This window comes from Seriola lalandi, unplaced genomic scaffold, assembly GCF_002814215.2.
Source record: "Seriola lalandi dorsalis isolate HSWRI2012SDOR001 ecotype SW California unplaced genomic scaffold, Sedor1 jcf7180002054981, whole genome shotgun sequence".
NCBI classification, from domain to species: domain Eukaryota; kingdom Metazoa; phylum Chordata; class Actinopteri; order Carangiformes; family Carangidae; genus Seriola; species Seriola lalandi.
Window position 1 is genome coordinate 169,850 of NW_019525661.1, and position 27,165 is coordinate 197,014.

A 27,165-nucleotide genomic window follows, 5' to 3' on the forward strand; every position below is an offset into this window, starting at 1 on the left:
GCGCAGAGACAGAGCACAGCTGTGAGTAGTAACAGAGAGCCCAGGGCTCGGTTGCATCATTCTCTCTGCTGTGAAGCATTCTGTAGTGTTAACTAATCTGATGTAATATAATAGGGTTAGTATAAGAACCATCTTGATTTGTTATAACACTATCCAACACACACGCACACGCACACGCACACATAGGACTTTGTTAGTGAGACATTCTGCAGGTCTTGAACGTTGACATAAACATTGAACCAGGGATGGAGTTTATTGATGTGTTTGCTTGTTGTAGGTACTGTACTTTATGGCTCTCCTGGCGCTTGTTCTTATAGATTTCCTTCCCTTTGATTACTTCTGGAGAGGGGCTTGGGGATGTAGTTTTGACCTGCAGCAGGTCAGTGCTCGAGCACCGAGCTCTCTAAGTGACTGGGCACTGTTTTCAGACTGAGTCATGAAAAGTGACCCACTTGTATTGTTTTTGGTCTGCAGGCGGGTCTGTCCACACTGGCCATTGTGAGCACCGCGTGAGGATTTCCTTTGACCTGGTCATCTGACTGGCCTGGAGTGTCAGGCTGGTGTAGACCACCTGATGGTATGACGGTAAATGTTTTATGAATGAAGGTTCCGAAAAAAATGAATAATCAACAGTTAATCATGCTATGTACTGTAGGAAAGCAGGAGATGCGTAGGCATTCTGTCAGGTGGAGGTAGCTCCAGTCACTCACAGCTTCCTCAGCTTGATGATAATCAACTGAACCCTAGTCAGAGCTCTGAGGAAGTGCCAGCTGCAAAACAGAGGTTCCAGAAGTGAACACACATTATTACATATCAATATTTATTCCTGTAGCTTCATTATGGAAGAGAGTAACTCATGAAAGAGAAATCACGATGACTATTTTGAATGACTCTTGTTTGATGTAAAAAAAGTAAAAAATTTGTTAGTGGCATAAACAATAATAAGTTTCAGTGTCTCACCTCAGTCAGTAGCTCCACCATCTGAGGACAGTGATGCCATGAGAAAAACGTTATGGCCATATTTACAGTTGTTTCCAATATATTTTATTCTGGACTAAAGTGGCCAACAAACACACACAGACAAAAGGGTGGATGGGCGTTGTCATGCCTACGGCTGTATCATTAGTGTGTGTAACGATTGTGGTGCGTGCATGTGGCTGGAGAAGCAGATCAGTGTGGTCAGAAGAAAACTAAAACCAGTGACCCATGTGCCAGCTTAGCCTGAGCCAGTTCATTATTTCAGCCTATCAGGAACTCCTGTAATTCCACCAGGAGGTAACAAAGTGATAACACTTTGGATCGCTGTGATTTGACGATTAAACAGTTATTCTGAATACGAACAAACATTAGTATCATAAAGACCACTCTGTTATGTTACTGGTACAACGACCTCTAACAGACAAAGCAGTTAAATGACACTCAGAAACACTAAATTCATTGTTCTTAGAGCTGCATTCTGGGAAATCTTGAGAAGGAGGAACCATGCTACATGCTCATCTGCAACACAAAGTATAATCTATTGTTATATATTTCATCCCCTTTCTGTGTGTGGTATCTTGTGATGCTTTCTGTCGGCTCATGCTGCCTGTTGGATGCTGTAGGTGTGTGTGGCCCTTTAAGGGTGATTTGTCTTTCTTCTCTTGCTCAGCCCCACCTACGACTCCACCCATGAATGCCAGATTGCCTACAGACCTCAAATGTCACATGTGAGTCGCTTTTAGTGACTCATGAGTCACTGACAGGGCAGGAAACACTGCCCCCATGTACGGACCTGCAGCAGGTCAGAATATACTCCCATTACTGGAATGTGCTTCTATTATTTTCACTTCCTAGTTGCTGTCTGCATTGATTCATCCCCAGCTTTTGCTGTATGTAGGCTCTGTTGGAGTTTCCTATGTATTTGGACAATGGGAAAACAATTGTGAACTGCATGAACAAAGCATAGGCTATAAGCTTTTTTTTTTTTTTTTTACTGACATTCCATTAAAGATTTGATGAAGATCTGGTCACAGGAAACTTGGCTCTGTTGTTAAACACCTGGGGCCTGTTGCACAAAACACCTTAAGTTTTCTACTTAAGTTTTAAGTATTAAGTTTAAGGTGTAATTTTTCCTTAGCTGAGGGAGAAACTTAAGGATGTTACACAGAATCTCTTAAAAGTTTTCCTTAAGTAATTTACAGCAATGAAAGATTTTACAGCAGTAAAATTCTACTGTTTCCATGGAGACTGTTGATTTGTTTCCATTTGCACTTGTGATACCTGTTATCACTTTTGGGAAGCTGGTAACATTAAAGAAGTGCGCCGCTATCTCATCCTCCTGGTGTTGCTAAGGTCTTCTGTGCAACGGTTTAACTGACTTGAAGTGATTTCTGAAATTTTACATTAAGATAAGGAGAAAAGCTTAAATACTTAAGGGAACATTTTAAGGAACCCTTAAGGAGAAGACTAAAAGGTGATTGGTGCAACTGGCCTTCTGTGTCCTGTATTAGACAGCAGAAAAACACTTTATTTTTATCCAGCATTACTCACTATCTTTAAAACAAATATTATCTGGAAATGTTTTCTTGGTTGATGCCTCAGGGAGTTCAAATGAAGCCACTGGTATAAATATGATGTTTACTGAGCAACAGGAAGAGTTTTCAGTGACTCTGTGGTTCTCCACACTCTGATTAACTGGATTTCTAGATAAAAAAAAAAAACGCATGTCAGGTTTAGTCCAACAGACTAAGAACAGAGAGTTTGTTTTCAGTCTTCTAATGAGAAGTGAACTGAAGAAAACAGTAAAGGCGGTGAAACACAGACTTCAGTGTACTAGGGTCTCGGTCTGTGTTTGTGCACAATGCTGTTTTAGACAATGACGTGGCCACAGTCTGAGTAAGAGGACAGATGAAGCTGCACAGTGTGAAATGATGATGTCCGTGTTGTGAGCAGAGCTTAAACACTTGGTTAACACCGGGGTGAAGTTGCAGCAGAGGCTGCGGGATCTGTCCATGGTCCTGAACTCCGGTCTGGAGCCTCAGGACTTGTTCTGTATTTCCTGGTTCACATGGCGGGCTGCATGCTCACAGGTAGACTGACGTGCGGGTGTGTTTAGAGGATTATAAGGAGAGCAGTGTTTGGTTTGTGCTGTAACGGAGCTCAGACGGTAAGACAGGCAGAGAGAGAGAGAGAGAGAGTGAGCGAGAGAGAGAGAGAGAAGAGGATGATGTCATAGTTTTTAGTCTGTGCCATGGAAGAAGCAGATGGCTGCAGCCTTCCGCCACCTTCTCCTTTGCTACGGTTTCCACCTCAATCTCCATTCCCGACATCAGCCTCAGCATCAGGACTGATCGAGGGCGAAGACTGACGAACCGCAGGGGCAGAATCGGCGAGGGGGAGGCCGGAGGAAACAAAGCGGAAACCCGCCTCCTGTCGGCTGGATGTGAGCGGATCATCAACCGAGGGAGAAGCCCGGCGAAGAGGTGATATGGACCGAAGCATCGGGGCGAGCGCGGGGCCATGTTCAGTCCTCCTTTTTGTCTTTATTCTGTATTATGAGCAGGCGGCAGCGTAGAGGAGCTAGTCCTGCCCAGAAAGGAGGAGGAGGAGGAGGAGAGACACGCAGAAGGGTGTCGACGGAGCGAGGCAGGGGTAGAGGAGAGCAGGAGGGGAGGAAGGGAGCAAAAATAATAGAGTAATATTATAGGGTTCTTATAATGGCGGCTAAATCGGACGGGGTCCTGAAGATGAAGAAGAGTGACGTGGCCTTCACCCCCCTGCAGAACTCGGAGCACTCCGGCTCTGTGCAGGGACTCCACCCGGGCGGCCAGCCCGACTCTGCGGGCACCGGGGACGGGGACTTCGCCAACGGGGAGTCGCGGTGCTGCGGTGGAGGAGGCACCAACTCGACGTGCCTTCGCCTGGGCAGGGAGCAGCAGAAATACACGGTGTGGGACTGCCTGTGGATCGTAGCCGCAGTAGCCGTGTATCTGGCCGATGTGGGCACCGACGTGTGGCTATCGGTCGACTACTACCTCCGCCGCGATTACTGGTGGTTCGGCCTGACGCTCTTCTTCGTGGTGCTGGGCTCCTTCTCGGTCCAGCTCTTCAGCTTCAGATGGTTCGTCCACGACTTCGGCACCGAGGACGGCGCAGAATCCGCCGCCGATTGCTCCCACATGGACGGGAATAAGCTCCTGAGCGGCTCGGCCTCGCACGGCGACGTTACCGCTCACCACCACCCGGCCACGCCGCAGAGACAGGCGTCGACCGCCAGCAAGAACACCACGACCAACAGCACGGCGAGCACCGCGGTGGGCAGCAGGAACAGGAAACGGTCGGCCTACTACTCCTTCTGCGTCTGGTTCGGCCAGTCCATCATCCACATCCTCCAGCTGGGCCAGATATGGAGGTAGGATGCAGGCTGGGATGGAGGCCTTGGGATGGGTAACAGGGATGGTGTGTGAGTATGGTGTGTGTTTGTTTATGTGTGTGTGGACTGAATGAATGAATGAGCAGAGGACTGCTCTGACAGCAGTTGGCACTCTTGGCACCATGGTGGCCTCTGAACGATGCCAGCTCATACAGCATGGCTACCAGCTGCCATCTTTAGCTGCTCCCCTCTACAGGGTTAGGGTTAGGGGCCAACACATGGGGTCACTTCTCTCCTCTGCACCCTCAGCTCACACAAGCTGAGCAGGACTGATACCTCTCCATCTTGTATTAAAAACACAGGGGAGCTGGTCCCGGTCTGTCAGCTGTGAACTGACGCTGATGGTATTTTCCTCTCACTGGAGAGAACCTCCACGGTTGGCCTAACAGCTACTGGATGAATTTGAATGAACCTTAACTCAAGAGAAGCCACACATGGAGGCAGGTTGACAACAGTCATATATTAAATATCACCCAGCAGAATCACAAGTGAAGCCTGCAGCCAGACTCTCACTGTCCTGTCCTGGTGTGCACATAGGCTCCTGTGCAGCGACCAGTGCTGGAAGAGATACTCAGCTTCTTTACTTCACTAAACATAAAAATACAGAATCAGTCATGAAGAAAGACCCTATGATAAATGATTGTGTAAGAAATTATTGGATTGTTAATACTATCTTTAACATGTAGCAGCATCTTCCTGCTGTAGCTGTTGGGTGTTTAAATCTATGACAGTGCATAAGATTTTATAAGCAGATCTTTTGTATAGCCTATAAAACTTTTAATTAACTAGCGATCGCAGCTGTTTCCCTCTGAAAGGTAGTGGAGTAGAAAAGGACTACAAGTATCAACTCATTATTTTAATTATTATTTTCCTGATTAATCATTTTGCCTACAAATGTTAAAAAATAGAGAAAAAAAAGGTCAAAACAATTTACATCTCACACCTGAAAGTCTGAGCTGCCACATTCAAACTGAAAGATATTTAGTTAAAGACTGCAGATATTATTTTTGATGTGACTGACAAACCAGCAGCCCTCTGGTTATACTATCGGATTATTTCTCCACACATTCATTTTCTAAATGTCTTTGTTTTTCATGTGAAGGTTTTTTTGCAGAGACACAGTGATCGGACACCTTTAAACAATGACGGTGACTCATATTGTAAGATGCTCACTCTTCAGCAGCTGTGCCCGAGCTCTCCATCATCTCAGCGCAGATCAGATCAGCTGCCGTGGAACTGTCAGGGATCACAACTGCCTTTTACTGTAACGTCGCCTGTACCATGTTGGCCCAGAGTATACTGTATTACAGTATGTACTGTAGATATACAGTGACCTACATTTAAAAATATAAAGGTGGTCACTGATTATCATCCTGCATGGCAAAATATTTCCACCAAAACTGAAAGCTGCACACAGCAGTGGATCAGTAAATCTCCCACATCCCCAGAACCAGAGCACAGGACCTCAGGGGCCTCAGCTGTAGCTGTGGCCCTCACTCAGAGCCCCCCTCAGACGGTGTGTAACCGGCCTCTGTCTTTCACTGTCTGCTTCACTGGTGCGGCAGCTCTGTGACTCTGAACAGGAATCAGCAGCTACAGTTTTCAGAGTTCATCAGTTTAACCCTGTGTTGTCCATCAGAGGTGACAGACAGTGGAAAGAGTTTGGAAAACACATCAGGTGAATTTTCGTATGTGTCGCTTACTGTTAATTAAAAAGAACACAGGTTGCATTTAGTGACATTCATCTCAGATTATCCTTATGAGACGTCTGTTGATGTTTGGTACAAACCTAACTTGCAAACCTACATTAGTGTGGAATAGAGCTGGTCAGTTAGAAAATTGTTCACCAACATTTTGTAGATAATTGACTAATTATTTAAAAACAACATATTTTCTGCTTTTCTCAGTTTTCTATCATTGAAACCTGAATCTCTTTGGTCAACACTAGACATCTGAAGATGTCACCTTGGACTTTCTCACTATTTTCTGGTACTTTTAAAGACAAAATGATTTAATCAAAGATGAGTTGATGCAAACAGCTGCTGGTTGCAGCCGGGGTTTTCTTCTTGGACACCTTCCACACAGGTGGACCTCCAACAGTGTCTGATCAGGCAATGAAACACCAGTTTCCACAGGAAATCAGAAGCTCTTACCGTCTGTTGTTCAATGTAGGGTTGTGTAAACAGTGAAATGTTTTTGAGGACGGTCACTGCTTCTTCTGTTGTTGGTGGAATGGCTCTTCCTGTTCCTCTTGATCAGTGCTGCAGCTGTTTTTCCGCTCGTGGTCAGTATCTGCAGATGCTTCATCTGGTTTCTTCTTGTTGACGCAGCTCCTCGCCATGTGGAGCCATGTTGAATCAGACACAACCCAGGACCAAAGTGAGGAAGTGGTGGTGATCACAGGTTCTTCCATGACCCTGTTCATGAACCCTGATAATCACAGGTGTGATCTCTATTGTATTGAGGTTGGACTTTGGAGTCTGTATTTTCAGTGTAGTCAATCTACCCTGTTTGTTTTTAATGACACATCAGATCAAATATCTACACTTCCAATAATACAGTTACTATTTACCATTGTAGTGATACCGCACAGAGTTGTACTCAGTTTGGTTGTGTTCTGTGTGTTTATTATCTAATGAATTTTCTGTAGATCGACTAACCGACTGTCTCAGCTCTCCATACAACCCAACTGCTACTAACATGATTCTGTGCTACCTTCTTATAATTGTCTAGAAACTCTTCACAATTCAAAAGTAAAACTAATTACTAATCACCAAAATTTGTGTTAATACGTTACACTAGCTAATATCATAGTGGTAACAATGTGACATCTTTTGGAAGCTGTAAACGAGCCCACAGGTCCTCTGTGCAGCAGGTTACTATGACCCATAGTTACGTTTTGTTGCTAGGCGACATCTGGTGATCGTAGTAATTATGACAGGAGCAAAGGAGGAAGTCTGGTGAAGACGCAAGAGACTGATGTTCGAGCATGTGAAAGTTTATGTTGAATTATTATCCATGACCGTTCGACAAAGTCAACCATATTGTTATTATTGTAACCATGGCAACAAGATCGTCTAATGTTGTGGTAGGAAGTACTTATTTTAACCCAAATCACAACATTTTCCTAGAACTTACCAAGCTATGACCATTATTATCATAACCATGGCAACGAAGTTCCAGTACGCCGCTGTCGGTACAGTCTGCATGTTTATTATTGTAACCACGACAACCAACCCCTGCGGTATTTCAGGAGACATGGGTCGTATCGGAGGGTCGGAGTAAACGACCTGTGTGGTTGTTCGTGTGGTCGGAGGAGGCGTGTCCCCCACCCAGCCCCGCCCCCGGGTCCCGGGATCATGAAGCATGTGCGTCTCTGAGTCAGGCGTCAAAGTCGACATGTGAGCGGTTTGCGGGTGACGTCACTACAGTCATCAGTAAACCACTGTGACTTCACTGCTGTTCACAGAGCAGCTCTGAGCAGCAGGTCTACTGTCTGTCACTGTGTGTGTCACTGTCTGCGGAGGAAGAGAAGTGGAACAGTAACATTCTAATCATGTATATTTTTCCTCTGGGTTTTGCACTGCTGAAATACTTCATGTGCTCCAGTGTGTCGTGACTGAAACAGGATTTCTCTCACACTTCATGCCTGAGTCTTTCTGCCTAATATTAGAAAGTGAGGGTGTAAAGATGACAGAGCAGAGGAGGAGTTGAGGACTGTGAGGCTGTGACCGGAAGCGTCGTGTTTTCAGGTTGTCCACCTCGGAGCTGTGGTGACAGTGTAGATGGTTGCGCTGTCGGCTTGAAGATGTGTGTGAAGCACATTGTAGATTTGTAGCTTCTCTGCAGCACAACAAGAATAACGAGGCTTAACAAAGTCAAGAACTACATGTATATTACAGAGTCTGGACAAACTGCAGCTGATTGGTTGGTGGATGAAAACAACTGTGAGGTCATTCTGACTGAAGGTAATCATGTTACGATGGGAGTATTACAGGCCACAATGAAGAAAGAAATCTCAAGTTTCAAGAATGAAGTCATAATATCACGAGAATAAAGTCGTAATTTTGACAATAAAATCATAATATTTCAAGAAAAAAGTCATAATAAGAAAATAAAGTCGTTATTTTACAACAAAATTGTCATAATATTTTGAGGAAAAGGTTGTAATATTGTGAGAAAAAAAGTCACATTACCAGAAAAAAGTAATAATATTTCAAGGAGGAGAAAATACTAACAGGAAAACAGTTAAAAACCCAGAATAATATGTATAAGGTGCTTCAGAAAGTTTTTTTGTGTAAAGCAGATGGTATCTCAAGGTTTATCGATCCCACTCGCTCTATTTGTTCAACAGTCTGTTTGTAAAGAAATAAATAACACATCTCTATTTTTATTTTGTTGTTGTTTCACCCATAAAACAATCTTGAAGCCCAGAGAGACGATTTACAATTAGAGTAAGAATTAAACACTCAAGTTACTGTTTTAAGCACGTAATTAAAATATGTGCAGATCAATACATTACTGTATTATATTGAACTTGATTATCACTCTTAGTTGGTGTGCAGCATCTTAAAGAGCTATTGACGGACATGAAGAGCTTTATTCTGGATGCAGTCAGTCACCAGTGGATTGTCCTCACATGTGAAGCAGTCATCACAGTCTGCCTGCTCTCTACACAGTCTGATTCTGTCAAACAGTATTATTACTACTCATTCATTTTTGTTAGGGCTGAACGATATGCAGAAAAAAATCATATTGCAATATGAGTCACGATTTCAGTTGGAATGATTATGATGTGATTTTTGTTGTGGCTTGCACCAAACTACCGTGTTGCCTCATGTCTGGAGATTATGATTTGTTGGCCAGAGGGGCGTCTCTGTAGCACCACAACGACGCACGTGTTGTCATGTATTTTACCTTTATCAGAAAAATGACAGCTCCTGCAATTTGGATATTGCGAGTTATTGCGATTTTAATTATATTTGATTAAAGGGGACTTATTATGTTTTTCTGGGTTTTTCCTTACCTATAGTGTGTTATATAGGTTTTTGTGCATGTAAATGATCTCACGAGTCACAAGGATCAAAGTTTACATCAAAGGCAGAAACTCCGTCAGGGTAAAAACCCAATTTTCTCCTTTGTATAAAACGCCTTGTCTGGGCTCCAGACATTACTTCCTGGTCCTGTTGACGTCAATACTTGTTTTGGTGCTGCCCACCTGCAAGCTTGGCATTTTTCAGTAACTATGAGCACTACAATAAATTCATTCAGATTTACCAGCATCGTAAACCAGCAGGAGGTGAAGCGGTGGAGACTCCCTACCTTTGGACCGTCTGTCTGTTCCTCCGTTATTTATATTCCTTTAGTAAATAATACCTTTAATATTCCACGTAATGAATATTGTCATCCGAAGTTTGTTTACACAAGACATGCGGGACATGTCGTTGCCATGGTAGTTGCTGGCAATCTGACCAATTACAGCACACTGGGCTCTGATTGGTCACCTCCAGTGAAGGGGAGGGGCCTTAAAGAGCCCTGAGCTCTAACAGAGCCTTTCAGAAAGAGGGGGAAGAGAGTACAGTACAAAATGTACAGCAGAAGAAAAGTAATGCCTTAAAGCATGTAAATCTATTTTAATAGACACCAAGAATGAAATGATGAACACAAAAGATTTCCATAATAGGTCCTCTGTAATAGTTCAGCTCTTATTTTTGTATTTTGAATTTCACTGGTGAAAGAATGAATCCTTGTTACATATTGTGTTTGGTGTATTAGTACTTTAAACATACAAACCAACAGATTTAGTGTGGCTGCAGATTCTCCCCGTCCTCTGTTTGTAAGAAGTATTAAGTTGGTTCCAATAGACAGTACAGTACAGTGCAGTACAGTACAGTACAGTACAGTACAGTACAGTACAGTACAGTACAGTACAGTACAGTACAGTACACGAGAGTACTTACTCATCTATATGAGAAAGGGTGTAAGTACTCTTTATACTGACACTGGTGCTGTCCTCTACCTGCTGAGCACCAACAGCAGACAGACAGGTGGACATGGACCATCAGCTGTTTCCCTCAGTAGCAGGAGGAGACCAAACACAGAGCTAAAAGAGAGGGAACACTGGACGTGCAAATAGAGAACTGCTGCTGTGCTTTCAGTTTGTTCTGGAGTAAATACTACAGCTTTAACAAGTATCTTGAAAATGAATTGTAAACTTAGTAGAAGGTCTCCTGTAGGGTTAAAAGAAACCAGTGCTGACTGTTGGTAGGAAATTCACAAGCTTTGTATGTCCAGCATCCTTCCTGAACCCCGACTTTCTGTGGCAGTAACAATAATTAGCTGGTGGTCATACACGTGTCCGACCGACGTAGTTCCACACAATAATCCGTTCTGCTTTCGTTGTTGTTGAAAACTCACGCGTCACAAGCAGGTAGAAAACCATATGATTCCACAGCTAGTTTAGCCTCCACTAGATTCCTTTGTTCCACAGCTGGAGTAAATGTGCCAGGTGCGCTCTCTTAAAGTGACGGTACTTGATTATCAAAGAAAATCAAATTTAAATGAAAACATGTTTATACATTATGATTAGTTCACATTTACTTTCTAAAATCCAAATTCTAAATTTACATCTTGGGATATTATAAGAAAACTATGAGAAAAATATCAAGGTAATCTTTGTCTCATACAATATCAGAACTCACCCATCTTCAAACTCACTTTCATTTTCGTCTATACTACACGCCTGCACAGCTTCCTCACTGTATTTTTTTGCAGGTTGTGACGCTATAATGGTGACAACATCTGTCCACGGACCAACAAGACAGTTCTGTGCTGGTTTCTGTTACAGTAGGTTTATCCAGGACCACATTTTGCCATGATGACACACACACAGACTCACAATGTGACAACAGTACCAGCAGTTGCGGCTGGTAAAAATGAATATAAATAAGTCAGTACAGTGTTGTCTTATTTCTCAGTCTCATCTGTATCAGACCTGTGCAAACTGATGTTATCATTACAGGGAACAATGTGAAAAAGGCCTAGGACCAGAGTGTACCCTGAACCCTCCTCTCACACACTGAAATGGTGGCTGATGTGGGTTCACAGGGATGGACAGGAGTGACAACATGGCTGTAAGACTGTCAAGTCCTGGACCTGTCCAAGACTGAGCTCTGTCCACTTACATCTGAGAAAGAGTCCTACAGGTCTTCAATAACCACTCAATATCAATTCATTTAAAGGGATAGCTCAGGTTGTTCGACGTGGGCTTGTGTGAGGTAGTCATGCATAGTCAGTGTGTTACCTGCAGTAGATTCAGATCAGCGCGCAGCCAGGAGCGATGTGTGGCTTTGTGTGCATGGGGCCAGCAGAAAAACCTGTTTTACACACTTTTAACAGAAGGCCACCGAAACAATCCAATATCCGTTTGAATGTACGCTTCATTTAGAATATTTTCAGTGCTTTATCTTTCCGTCAAACAAAGTGAAGTTTAGTTCTTTCTGATTCACTCAGCTGACCAGCGGCATAATACAATGCGCTCTGTTGGTGCGCTTCTGTGTAGGAATACGGTAGTTCAGCGGTTGAGAAAAATGTACCAAAGGAAATTTCTGTTTTAATAAAAAATAAAATATGAATAAATTAATTTTAGTGTTTCCCTCCACTACTGTTATGCAAATGTTAGGAGTTGGTTCGTCAAGAGCAGTAAGTGGCACTAATTTTCAGGTGCCATTATACCACTGCAGAAGAAGAGGGTGCAACGAGATGATGAAATTAAAACCTCAAACAAAGGAAAACTGTGTATGTATTTGTATGAGAGGCCTGATAACTCTGACTGTAACTGTAACTGGTGGGGAGTATGTAACCACTGTGGTGCATCGGCCAGAATGCAGGGATGTTGGGATGTTCCCCCAACTTAGGTTTATTAACAGCAGGTGAGGTTTCTGCATGTGTGTGTGATTTATTTAAGTAATCATTAAACAGATGTCCCTGTTTTCTGGGGTCCCCATTTTTGGTGGCCTGTCCTTGGCTGGAGCTGTCCCCGTTTTTAACTGTGAATAAAACAGACAGACGTCTAGCATTGTGCTTGTTTTGGCCAACAGAGGGGGCTGGCTGCTAGCGATAGCAGTTTAGAAAGCTAAAAGCATCAGAACAGTTATCCATAAATTCAAATATAACCAAAGAACCCCATCTAGAACTTGAAAAATAGTTTTTATTTTGGAAGAAGTGAAGAAGAAGAAGCTGCCTGACTGTCTGCAATGAACTTTACATGACAAAATTACAATGTTTTATGAAAAATGCTTTTGATTCTTTTGATCAGTGCACCCTTACTAGGAATAGATATAGGCAATAGGACTTCACGGCTGCTTCAAAGTTGTTGTTATATCAGTCGTCCTTCACCATAGTTTATTACAGTACAACAAAATACATGAAACCAGGACTGTCCCCCTTTTTTATTTGAGGTAAAAAATATTGGACATTTTAATCATATATTGACCGCTAAACTAGAACTGTCCCCAGTTTTCATTTCAGAAATCTGCTACTAGTAACATATTTGACTCTCTATACAAATTACATTAACCTAGTAGGTAATTTGCTAATTAGCAAATCACTGGTTTACTATCCCTGTTTTAAGTGTTAACATGCAGCTAGCGAACTTTATGCTTTATTATAATAAATAATATAAAAATAATAATAAAACTCGAGGCACAGAATATGTATAGTACACAATTCTACCTACATGTTTCTGGAAGCACACATACACCAGATGACTTAGGGATGTAAAACTTACCGATGCATCCCTTCTCTTTCACCCGCTTCCCACCACAACTACAGCTAAACGAAAAACAATATGAAACTATTACTGTAGGCTAACCAATAACAAGGGCTCTGATTGGCTGGTCCCTGCCACCCACAGAGTGCCTAACCTACTGTAATACACAAATGAACCTTCATCACAGTATTAATGTGATGGAAAGCTTGATGGCGTAGAGCTGCACACTGGACAACGGAAATGGTTGTGTCTTATATTAATTCAAAGAATGTTACTGTCTCCTCATTGGTCCACACATGCCTGATGTTTTTTCATCTCTCCTGGAGCGGAAGTTCGAGTGACATTTACACCAACTTTTTCTCCTCTCCCAACCTTTTTTTATGTGCAAATTGAAAATGTGCATCAAAACCAGGTAGATGACTCTTTTACTGCAAAAAAATGTATTTGGAGAGAGATGGTAACTTACGGCTCTGTGCAGAGATGTTCTCTGGGGTCAGTTCTTGAATGCCCTCCTTAATCCCTCTCTTGCCCCATGACCTTTGACCTCCTCCAGTAGATGCTGAGTGTTTTGGATCCGGTGTTCGCAGTCAGCTGATGTTGTCATGGAGATAACAACGGTGTGTTTGGTGATGATGATAGGGATGATGGTGGTTAGTGGTGACTCCTAGCGACTAAAAGGCTGTGGCTAATGATCTGAAAAAGTCCCACTGGGATGCTATGACATTTTCAAATCCTGCACACAGGGCCTTTAATTTTATCAATGTAAAAATTCCTATGTTCAAAATCAAAATCTCTCTTGGTTTTGGGACTAATAAACTGATAGATAGATAGATAGATAGATAGATAGATAGATAGATAGATAGATAGATAGATAGACTTTATTTAGGGTAAGTTCAGGTGTCCAGCATCAGTAATAATAATAGTTAATAGTAAATAATGAACAATAATAGTTAAATTAGTCCAGTTCATGATTCACTTTCTTTGGCTGAGGTCCAAGATGGCCTCCATCTTACATTGCATGCGTCTCTCCACAACAGTCCTGAGTGAGTCCAGACTCCTGCCAAGCACAGACCCAGCCTTTTTTTTACCAGATTGTCCAGTCTCTTTGTGTTCATGTCGGACATGCTGCTGCTCCAGCAGGCTGGGGCTAGATCTAAACTAGTCCATGACCATCTCCTTGGTCTTGGAGGTGTTCAGAGGGAGGCAGTTCTTGTTGCTCCATTCACTGAAGGCCATCGTCAGATCCCTGTACTCCTCTTCCTGGCCTGTTGCTTTTCTAGGATGTAGCCTCTTGAGCTCCGCCCTCACCTCCTCTGCTGTAAAGGACAGGAGACTTGACCCCAGTGTGGAGGGAGTTGCAGCTGCAGTGTCAGGTTGTGGAGGAGATGCCGTAGGAGAAGCTGCAGTTGAAGCAGTGGGAGAGAACAGATGAGGCGGTGTCAAACCTGTTATAGAACAGCTTGAACTCATTGTCCTTGTCTACATCACCTGATGCTACTGATGAAGTAAACAGCTGTACACAGACTGGTATCAGTTTTAATTAATACACTTTCTGTGTTAATGTCTATACAGGATACCCAACCTTCCATTCCCCCTATTCACCTCCTCCTCCTCTTCCTCTCTTCCTCACTCAGGTTGTTTTTAGAAAGCTCTCCCATGACTCTCTGCCGTTACACAACATGCCAGCTTCCAGTGCTGCAGCAGTCTGCACATGTTTGACCTGCACTACTTGATTTCACTTCCTCACTCACACACACAAGACACACTGGAACACTAATGCATATCAAAGCAGTGTCTCCCCCAAGATCAGCCCGGGGAATGGGGTTGGGGGGTGATGGGGGTGGGGGTGGAGCGGGGCATCTGTGTGAGGTATATTTGTATTTATTGAAGTACCATAGCACACCATGAACGGTTAAGTTGTGGCTCATTAAGAAGGTTATGTAACCACTGTTCCTACGGTGGCAGGTTTACACACATTAGTCAGCTGTAACTGATCAGATGTTAGACTGGCTTTATGAACAGTTTCATCATGTTGAGAATATGACAAGCTTTCATCTCCAGCAGCACAAACTGTCCAGGTTTAACAGGCTGACTTTAATGTTTTTATGTAAATGCATCACAGATAAAGAAACATCAGAAGAGTGAACGATGAATGAAGGATGATTTCTGCTTTTCCATCTTTGCTACTTAACGTTAGCTCAGTAGAAAAAATGTTGTCTTTCAGTCATTATATCTTCCATGTCAATATGACAACTTTGACCATTCAATTTGTTTTTATTGGCTCTTGCACAACATACAGTTTAGTGATGATTGGATCTTCAAGCACTTTGAAAATATATATGAGTTTAACTTGGATTATTTGACTGCAAATATTGTATTTCTTTACTTGGATAACTATAATTACCACTGGTTGTATGCTTCTGCCACTCAGACTAGTTTCAGGTTACATCCGTGTTTATCCAGAGTCATATAAAATATTAACTATTTGTGTGAAATTTTGTTATAATTGCTGTGTGAAGTCTTGAGTAATGGCTAGTGTTTTTTGTTTTCTGAGGTCTATAGCCAGTGCGGAGTCATAAAAAAGTGGCAGTGTGTCATTCTATTGCGCTCCAGCAGCACTACACCTCTGTTGGTGAAGTGAGCCCAGTCCTGGCTCAGTCATGCGCACCCCGAATGTCAGGCACACAGAGATGGCCTGTAGTGAGACTGACACAACATGGCCAATAAAAATATTATGCATGTTTTGACGCTTCATTGGCCCAATGATGTGGTGACCCAACAGGATTTGTCCCAGTGTGCCCAATGGCCAGTCTGATTATGAAGGTTTTTGTTGTACCTGGATGGTGCATGTGCGTAGTACACCTGTGGTCGGAGTGAATATTAATAGGTATTAAAAATCTATCTGACGTAAGTTTATATGTCCATATCCCCTCCACCAGTGCCTGACAATCCAACCAACCTTGTCAGCTACTACAATGACACACTCTCCCCTAGTCTTGATCAGCTGACTCCCATCTAAACCAGAACAGAGTCACATTCAGCCCCTGGTGTACCTCTGTACATCATCAAATGAATTCCTGCAAGCTCCAGCTTGAAAGACCCATCAAGAAAACTGGGTTAACTGGTTTAACAGTCCATCTCTAAGCCTACAAAGATGACCTTCAACTGGTCCAGCTACCACTCACATTTCATACACTCTGGCTAAACTAATCACAAGGTTCACTTGTCTGCAGTAAACAAACTTCTCAGCCCCAAGGATCACACGTCTCAATCCTTCACAGTCGACAAGTGCAATTTCTTCCTGTTATTCTTCCAAACAAAAATAGACAGTATCTACAGCAGCCTCACCATCCCCCCTGTCTCAGTTCTCTCTCGTCCACCCTGTGGAACTTTTCAGCCTTATGGTGGGTATGAAAAACTAGTACTCTACCCCATCAACTCTTGTTAAGGACTATCTCTACACTTATCACAGAAATCATAAACTCGTCTCTGAGTTCCAGATCTGTTCCACAACCACTCAAACTGGCTGCTGATGCTGTTCTCAAAAGCCCTGGACTCAATCCAGAAATCCTGAGCAATTTCCAGCCCATCTCCAAAATCCCTGTGAGGGTGTCATCATTTCACAATTCAAAGTCCAACTCATCTCCTAAAATCTGTTGGACCCATTTCAATCTTGATTATGCACACAGCACAGAGTCAGTCCTCCTCAAAATCACTAACAATCTCTGGACACCTCAGTATTCTTGTCCTTGACCTCAATGCTGCTTTTGGCACCATCAGTCCCTACTCATCTTCAATCTCCATCCAGCATCATCGGTACTCCCCCCTCCAGGCTAAGGTCTTATCTCATCGATAGGTAGTTTATAAGCATCAGTAACTGCACCTCTTCTACTCCTCTGTCCTAAGGCGTCCCCTCAGGGTTCAGTATTTGGTTCTCTCCCTCATTCTCTACCTACTCTTGGTTTGAAACATCATCCATCGTTATGGATTATTAAAGCCTGATTCATCTTATTCGTCTGTTGTCCAAAAAACTGTTAAAAACAAATAATTTAGTTACCATGTTGCACTGGGTGACATGTTTCTTCATCATCACGAGCATTATCATGGGACTAAAACTGAGACAGGAACCCAAGTCACACTCAAATCTTTTAGACCCTGTGCTGAGAACCTGAATAAAGACCAGAGTTTTTATTTTTGCTTTATTTCATTCATCCATTTCATCCTTAATTACACACATCGCCAGGCCAAAGGCCTCAGTATCAAGTAATTCAAACCACGTGCTAAGTGCTTGTCAGATCATCTGACACCATCTCAAACCCCCTCTCCCACACTTTCCAAAACAGACGATCCAACAATCACAATCTGTTAAGAGGTTTCAGGTTTAATGTTTCAGGTGAACATAGAGTATCCCATTGGTCAGTCTTTGGGGATCGGAAGCAATGCCAGTAAGTGTCAGCTGTGATGTCATACTTTGCCAGGATTGCCTCCTTCACCTTGTCGTAGCCTTCAGAGTCAGCAATGTCCATGAGGACATAGGTGCTTCAGGCTTTACCTGTAAGCAGAGGGAGGAGGCAAACAGCCAGCTCATCTCTGGACCACCAGCAAATTTGTGGTGAGGAAGTATTTGATGTCGTCATTAGGGGCTAATGGGAGCAAACAGGGTTCCTTGTGGCTCTGGCCCCTTCATGTGAGTCATTCTCGTCATCATCAGCAGTAATCACTCTCTGGAGTGGTGGCCTCATGTTGGTCAGACCTGAGGCATGATAGACCTATCCTCTTGAACTGCATTCATCTGGTGCTGAATTTGTTGAAACTAATGCTGCTTGTTTTTCCATCTCTACTCTTGAGAATAATCTTTCTCCATCTTCTGGTCTCTGGCTGCCTGAAACAGGATGAGAGGTTTAACCAGACCTGCCAGCTCCTCCATCTTTGGGACTACTTGCTGCCACAGCCTTCTGGTTGCCTGATGATCTGTTCTTCTTTTTGGCAGGCTTATTTCCACCTCTGGTCATCATACCTTCCCACTGCAGCATGTATTCCACTTTCGACATCTAAATCTAAATCTAAAACCACAACTTAACACCTAAATATCAATTCCACCACATTATCTCATCCTGTTGTTTTTCTCAGAACCTTGGAAAGGTGTTTGGATCCCTAGGGATGTGTTTTCCCGAAAACACTGGAGATGACACAGGAAAAGACATGAGCTCCCCACGAGTACATTACATTGCACCTATACTATTGCACTCCTATTGCACCATATACTGCAGAGAGAGAACATTTTCACACTTGTTAACCAAACATGATTTGTGACATCAGTGCTTTGTTTTACAGGCTACTGTCAATCAAACACAAAGTAGCTGTTGCAGTGTCTGGAAGACTCAGAACCATAAAATGTTAAATTATTCAATAAATACTCAATAACTAATAAACAAAAGACACCTTGTGTGCAACTGTCAGCTTCTTAAGTGCACAGTGATAAACAACTGCAAATGTGCCTAGATGAAGTGCCCACTTTGCTCGAACACTGAGTGCAATTTATCCTTTGCTGGTAATAAATTAACTCTTTGTTACAAGCTCATTTAAAGCATACTGACACCACTATGCAATAGACAGTAGAGAGATGACAGGAAATGAGAAGCAGGTCTGTGGCAGCAGAGGAACCAGTGACGTTGAGATTCATGGTGAGAATCCTAAACCTTTCAGCCTCCCGGTGCCCTGACCCAAGACTTACAACTTTACTATGAACCAGACAGGGTGGGAAATCATTTAATTGGATTTGAATGGATTGTTCTATATGTTGTTGAGTTGTGTTCTTACATTATCCCAAATGTTTCCATCAATTCTCAAACCAGAGAAATCCCTAACCCTGAAACACATTAGGGCAGGACAGACAATCAACAAGGAGGGAAACACTAGACAAAGACAGGGAGCAAACTTACATGAGGCACACAAGGGAAGTGATTACAAAATAAAACTAAAACAAATGTCCAAACATAAAGAGTCCAAAGGTCCAAACATGAAGTGTCCATCGAGGTAAACCATGAAAGACAGAAGCTCAAAATTGATTTTAAAAAAAAAATTGTTATTATTTTGATTGAGAGAGCCCGAGAGGAAGTTACATACTGTGCGTGGCCACAAATGAAATTGTAGTTCAGATGGTTCATGAGTGGACCCACCTGCTCCTAGACTAATTCCTGCTCAGCATAGACAAATGGTCCATTGCCATTAACGTATGATCAAACAGAATCAATCATCTGAATCATCTTGGATCCGTGATAAAATGCTCATCATCTGAATATCCAGATTTATGTGTCTTTGTAGAGTAATATTATCATGGTAATACTGGCAGTACTGATAGTGACGACCTCTCTTGAAGGCTGAATATGAAACTGAATGACCTTACTCTTGTTTTCAGTGGATGTGAGCGAAGCAGTCAGAACTGGGACACTGAATGGCAGGTTAACAAGTCTTATCTGTAGACTTAGAAAGACCTGAACCAACACACACACACACACACACACACACACACACACAGTGAGAGATGTGTCAGGTCCATCTGTCCACGAACAGGCTGCAGCTTTAATGCCCTCGGCCCAGATTTAATTTTCAAATTCTTTATTGACAACGGAACTTCATTTCACGGCCCATTAGCATGCTGCTAAACGGCCGCCATGTGTTGGTGATATTTCAGAGATAGAGGGAGAGGGACAATGGAAATGAATGAGGGAGCCTGGCAGAGAGAGAGACACACACACATAGAAATGTAGGCCACAGACAGAATAAAAGTAGAAATGAATTCACTTCATTAACTGAGCTCTCGCCTCAGGACTGCAGTCTACAGTTGGAGCTGAGCTGCCAGGAGCTGCCGAGTGAGCTGCTCAGGCGATGTCCATGTTGCAATCCAGCCTCTTCTGATGAAACCGCACAGTGAAACTTTAGTTTAGACACAACAGCTCCACAAAAAAGCTGACATTTTCCTGCCCTTGAAAGGTACTTTACCTGCTTTCAGAGTTTATTATAGGGTTTTGTGAACATGAAGCAAATTCGAGCTGTGCAGCATCTGCAGGATTCAGACTAAGTTTCATGATTTAGTGTGCACTGAAATCTGCTCGCATTATTTGTTCCAGGTGTTAACTTTAAACAGGTGAGGTAGGCTTATGTTAAATTAGAGACTGTCCTCCTGTAAAAAGAACGAGCCCACAGGTCGTCTATGCAGCTGGTTATTATGACCCATAGTTAGGTTTTGTTGCTAGGTGACATCTAGTGGTCATAGTAATGATGACAGGAGCAAAGGGGAAAGTGCAGTGACGTAGTATAAAGAGAGACAAAGTTCCATTCCCATGTGAAAGTAGCTGTTTATATTGTAACCATGACAACAAAGATTGTCTAATGTTGAGGAAGTACTTTAACCCAAATCACCATCTTTTCCTAAACCTGAACAAGCCATGACTGTTATCATAGTAGTCAAAGGTAGCTACGCCTGCTAAAGAGAAGCTTAACAGAAGCTGAAAATCTTGTTTTTGTGGTTTAACTTCTCACTTTACTGCACTGATATAGAAGTGTACTCCAGGGTGTGTCGGTACACTGTGACATCATTTTGGGGTGTGGTTACAGGGGCCATAGAGCACGTCTCTGACCATACCCAATCACAGGCAGGTCAGAGGTGAAACAGATTAACACAGCTCTTCGGTTATTCTTCAGATATTTAAGCAATATCACACACAGGGAGTGATGTTGTGCTGAATATCAGCACGGCTGTGATTCGGTCATAGGTAGGCCGCAAGGATCTTCCTGACTGATGCTGAGGCATGATGTTTCTCCTCCAGGTATTTCCACACCATCTACCTGGGCATTCGGAGCCGCCAGAGCGCTGAGACGGAGCGCTGGCGTTACTACTGGAGGATGGTCTACGAGTTCGCAGACGTGAGCATGCTGCATCTACTGGCCACCTTTCTGGAGAGCGCTCCACAACTTGTGCTGCAGCTGTGCATCATCATTCAGACACACAAGCTGCAGGCTGTGCAAGGTAACACACACACACACACTTACACATCTATAGATCCAAAGAGACGTTAGTCTCAATAAAAAATAATCATCATCATAATAACAAAACAGAGGCAAACAGATGCATCTATTGTAAATAAAAAAGAACAATATAATCGTGCAGATCAGAGTAATAAATCAAAATTTGCTTTAGAAAACAAGCCATTGACATTTTGCAGATTATAATCTTTATTTTATTTAATGTATAGAGCACTTAGTTACCAAGTGTTTGACAAATGCAAAATAAAACTATATATAAAAATAAAAAATAAAACGAAACAAAAAATCAGCAGGTTTCAAAGAGAAGATAAATAAATTAAGTGATTAGGTGAATAAAAAACCAGTACAGAGTCATTTTAAAAGAAATAAAAGCAGCTCAAAGGAAAGTTCAATTTAAGTAAAACCAGGAAAAGCTTTCAGACAAAAGTACGTTTTAAGAAGAGACATAAAGGAGGCTACAGACTCAGTCGACCTGATTTCCTCGGGCAAATCGTTCCAGAGCCTCGGGGCCCCGACTGCAAAAACTCTGTCCCCTTTAGTTTTCAGCCTCTGAACAGACAAGAGACCCGAGGATCTCAAGGTTCGTACTAGTGAGTATGAAACCATGGGATCAGAGATATAACGGGGAGAGAGTCCACAGAGAGATTTAAAAGTAATCAATAAAATCTTAAAATGTATTTTAAAATGTACTGAGAGCCAGAGTGAAGAGGCTGAAACAGGAGTGATGTGGTCACGTCTCTTGGTTCGTGTTAAAGGTCGAGCAGCAGAGTTCTGTACAGTCTGGACACAAGTATAAAGACTGTTGCAGTGATCCAGATGTGATGAGCTGACGGACCACAGGATGGCCTCTCTCTCTTTAAAAGTTAAAAAGATCCATGTTTTATAAATGAAACAACTGAAATGAAATGTGTTTTATTGTTAGATTTTGTCTCTCACCTTATTTTTCAGGTATCACCCTCAGCTCAGTTCAGAAAACTATGTTATAATAATTTATACATCTGGTCCCATGTGTGAAGGCAAAGGCCTCTAATCAAACATCATTATCCAGAGATCCAGAGACATATTTCATGTTTTTATTGATTTATTTATGATTATTCTATTCTATTCTATTACTACCAGGTGGACAGACAACATTATCCAGATTTAAAGATTCATACTTTTTATTTATCAAATTTTTTATAGCATCGAGTGCAGAAGAAGCAAAATGTGCAATGATTATATTCTTTTCTATCAGTTGTTGGTTTTCAGCTTCCAGTCGTTCTAAATGTGTGTAAAACCTTGTGTTTGACGCGTCTCACCAGTTTCACCTGTCTCACCTGTCTCACCAGTCTCACCAGTCTCACCTGTCTCACCTGTCTCACCTGTCTCACCTGTCTCACCTGTCTCTTCCATCTCACTTATCGACAGTGGCCCGGAGAGCTCAACACACTGCAGCTTAAAAAACATCTTCATCAATCTGACAACACAAACACTCACAACGCAACCGAATACACAACCAAGTCTGAAAATAGCACAGACAGCACCTGAAGTGTTCCCAGGGACGCACTTGTTAAAAACAGATATCTGCAATAATATCTGAATCATGTGATGTTATAATCAGCCAAACAAACATTTAGCTCATTTTCTGAACTTGTTTGTGTTTTCTTAAGGAGTGTGTTGAGCTCTCAGGGCCACTGTACCTGTCTCACCTGTCTCACCCATCTCATCTGTCTCACCTGTCTCAACTGTCCCACATACCTCATCGCCTATGAAAGTATCAGGCTTAGATAAAAACATGTTGTGCTGCAGAGATCTTTGCAATCCAGGACTCAGGACTCACTCAGGTCAATAGGAACCTTTTCCATGAAGTGACTGAATTCATATTCTATTTATCAGTGTTTGTTCAACAATGTTGTAAGCTAACAGTTTCCCCCTGCTTCCAGTGTTTGTGCTAAGCTAAAGTAGACACATCCTGTACCAGTCTTTGTACGGACCAGAGTTTCCCTGTAATGTACAGTATGTGTGTCCGTGTGCTGCAGGTATGACAGCTGCAGCCTCCCTGGTCTCTCTGGCCTGGGCCCTGGCCTCCTACCAGAAGGCCCTGCGAGAGTCCCGGGACGACAAGAAGCCGATCAGCTACCTGGCCGTCATCATCCAGTTCTGCTGGCACTTCTTCACCATCGCAGCGCGGGTCATCACCTTTGCCCTGTTCGCCTCTGTGTTCCAGCTCTACTTTGGCATCTTCATCGTGCTGCACTGGTGCATCATGACCTTCTGGATCGTCCACTGTGAGACTGACTTCTGCATCAGCAAGTGGGAGGAGATTGTGTTTGACATGGTGGTGGGCATCATCTACATCTTTTCCTGGTTTAATGTCAAGGAGGGAAGGACAAGGTGAGTGTTTGATGTACACCTGAAGTAAAAATGTTACAGTGGCAAAAATCTTTCATTGTATTATAGAACTTTGCAATTCTGTATTTTCTTAATACTTTATGTTTATATATAGATATGTCCTTTGCAAATTAATTCTGTATCATTTTTATGTTTCACTCGTATGGAAGTAACCTGTTAGAGCTTCGCTTTTATATTTCAGTTATTCACAGTAAAGCTACAATAACTAATTCAAATAATTTCCTCTGTATTTTAGCCCTGCCATAGACAGACCACATGCTCTTGCACTGGGGCGCTTGACTAGAAGCTGACACTAGACTGAAACCAGCTGACACTAGACTGAAACCAGCTGATACTAGACTGAAAGCAGCTGATACTAGACTGAAAGCAGCTGATACTAGACTGAAACCAGCTGACACTAGAGTGAAACCAGCTGATACTAGACTGAAACCAGCTGATACTGGACTGAAACCAGCTGACACTAGACTGAAACCAGCTGACACTAGACTGAAACCAGCTGATACTAGACTGAAAGCAGCTGATACTAGACTGAAACCAGCTGATACTAGACTGAAAGCAGCTTATACTGGACTGAAACCAGCTGACACTAGACTGAAACCAGCTGACACTAGACTGAAACCAGCTGATACTAGACTGAAAGCAGCTGATACTAGACTGAAACCAGCTAACACTAGACTGAAAGCAGCTGATACTGATACTGGACTGAAACCAGCTGATACTGGACTGAAACCAGCTGATACTGGACTGAAACCAGCTGACCCTAACTAAGACCCAGAGAGTTAGAGAGGATCACCAAAAACATTAGGAATCATCCTCTACTAATATAAATGTGACTATCAGATGTTAAGGTATCTGTGTTGGAGGGATGAGGCAACTGACCAGTGCAACAATCCAACACAAGCACTTCCAACCACACATCTGTCCAGCTTACTGACTGAGTTTCATTCTTTTTATCACGTGTCTTTACAGGTGTCGATTGTTCATCTACTACCTGGTAATCTTGGTGGAGAACGCTGCTCTCAGTGCGTTGTGGTATCTGTACCGGTCGCCTCACACCACCGACGCCTTCGCAGTGCCGGCACTCTGCGTCATCTTCAGCAGTTTCCTCACTGGGGTGGTTTTCATGCTCATGTACTATGCCTTTTTCCATCCCAACGGGCCACGCTTTGGACGTTCGCTGAGCGGCCAGGGCCTTGACCTGGACCCCACTGCTCAGTTCTCCACACTACCGTCGGAAGGTGCCACCAACTCACTGCGCTCTAACAGAGGCGCCACCACAACTCTGGAGCGTGACATGGGGAAGTATTCTGAGCGGGACGGCTGCATGCCAGTGTTTCAGGTACGACCCACGGTGCCGTCCACTCCTTCATCTCGCGCTCCGCGCCTCGAGGAAACCGTCATCAAGATAGACCTTTGCAGGAACCGCTACCCGGCCTGGGAGCGTCACGTCCTGGACCGCAGTATTCGCAAGGCAATCCTGGCCATAGACTGCTCCCTGACTCCTCCACGGCTGCAGTACAAAGATGACGCTCTGGTGCAGGAAAGGTTGGAATATGAGACCACTTTATAATTCCACCCTGCTGTCAGAACCTGTACAGGGCTCATACGTCATACAAACAGCAACAGAAACTGTGGCAATAAGAATTTGTTACTACTAGCAACGTCACTCTTCATCTCTCACTCCCCTTTTTTTTCCATCCTTTGGCATCAGCGTTGGGCTCCGTCGGTGATGATTAGAGGAGCGATTCAGCACAAAGTCAGCTGATGTCGCTGGATGTATCTGGGTTCTTTGTAGGGTTGTTGCTGTTATTTTCACTTCCACTCATCAGGGAAATCCTGTGTGGTACGAACTAAATGCAAATCCACAGAGTGCTTCGCCACTCAAACCCTAACCCTACAAGAGGCTGATGCACTGTTTGGTTGGGATAAAATCAAATTCACATCCACCCAGATGAGTTTTAACTCATCACATAATCCTCTTTAACATGAATGACTCCTGAAATACACAGAAAACCCTCTAATGAGATGTGGAGAGGAAATGATCCCTCATTCATCACAAGTAGAAAACTGTCATGTCCGTCTTACCGTGTTGACGTCCCACTGTTTGGAAGCTCTGATTGTGTGATATCCCATAGCAGCCACAACTGGGTGGGTACTTCCATTAACACGCACATGATAATGCTTGTCACTCCTGTTCTCTTAGTGCCAAAAAAGGTTTCTCAGAAATGTCCTCGAACTTCTGAGGATGTGGAAAACCTTAGAGATGGCTGGGTGTGGTCAGAAATCACCTTCTCTGGCATCATTCCCCCTGGATAATTGTGGTCTCCACTGGTCAGACTGACAATGAACTACGTGAAGACAGTGGCTAAAGTAGCATCTACACTCAGTCATTGTGTTTCGTTTGGATGAAATCAACCAACCCTGGCTGGAGGGAAGGACAGGGAGCGAGAACAAAGGGGTAACAGTCTGACATACGTAAGCTCTTGGTTTTTCCCCGATAAGGAAAGAAGTCAAACTCACACAACGCCAAGAAAAAAATCTTCCTGGCAGCTCAACTCAACTATTTGCAGTCGAGCAACATGAACCCGGCTGAGCAGTGATGCTGGCCTCCGCTTGTCTGTGGAGGAGAACGTGGAGGCGAGAAGAACCGAGCAAAGAGACAAGAAGACGAAGAGAGGGGATGACGCAGGAAGTGGAAACGAGTCGAGGCTGGAGAAGAAGAGAGAACACAGACAAGCAGCCATCTCAGCCATCTCAGCCAAACCACTCAACCACCAGGATGTACAGTACTCTGATACAACATGCAGCATTTTTTTACTTTAGAGATGATGTAGAGGGAACTGAAGTTACTGTAACTCTGTTTTTGTGGATAAGTGTGAATGTGTTGGCAATAGCGTGTGTGTGTGTGTGTGTGTGTGTGTGTGTGTGTGTGTGTAGCAGCTCAGGAGTATGTGGTTAGACACCTGACCTGACACCTGAACTCTGTGACATCATCAGTCAGTGAAGGCTCATCACTTTGACGTCACCTTTTAACCATGATGCACCAAGCCACAGAGCACAGGTTAGCATGGTGCTGCTAGTGTTGAATGAGAAATGCTAACAGAGTCGTTTGTGGTGAACTGTGTAAGCTTGATTCAGGTCTGTCATACCAACAGATCGTGGTCTAGGTTGGGTGACTGATGACATCTGGACATTTGGGCACATCTGGTGGCCAAAGGACACATAAATGACAGGACACACTCCTCTCTGTCGTGTTAGTCATGTTTTTTGTCACTTGCAAAAGGTAGCAAAAAAACATGTGAGGACTCTAATCCTTGAGTGCATCAACACAGACTCAGACATTAATCAAAAAGAGTTTGTCTCACTAAGTCATGTGACAGAGGGAAAAAATTAGATTAAAACACTAAACAGTTTTCTTTTTATTGTTTCTTGACATGATGTCAATGTCTTGTTCCAAGCGTAATTATCAAATATGTTTAAAGTTCCATACTTTCTCATTTCCTGTGTTGTATTTGAAGTGCTGATCCATAAGAAGAAATATTTGGGG

At 43.1% G+C, this 27,165-nt stretch overlaps 1 protein-coding gene across 1 annotated transcript; it reads left to right on the forward strand.

Moving 5' to 3' along the window:
- The first annotated feature begins 3,205 nt into the window (after nucleotides 1-3,205).
- On the forward strand, nucleotides 3,206-27,155 carry xkr4 (XK related 4). The gene is made up of 4 exons (XM_023398218.2): nucleotides 3,206-4,390; nucleotides 21,011-21,210; nucleotides 23,246-23,600; nucleotides 24,588-27,155. Exons 1-4 carry the CDS (start codon nucleotides 3,696-3,698, stop codon nucleotides 25,186-25,188), a joined length of 1,851 nt encoding a protein of 616 aa, XP_023253986.1. The 5' UTR covers nucleotides 3,206-3,695; the 3' UTR covers nucleotides 25,189-27,155.
- Nucleotides 27,156-27,165: the final 10 nt, after the last annotated feature.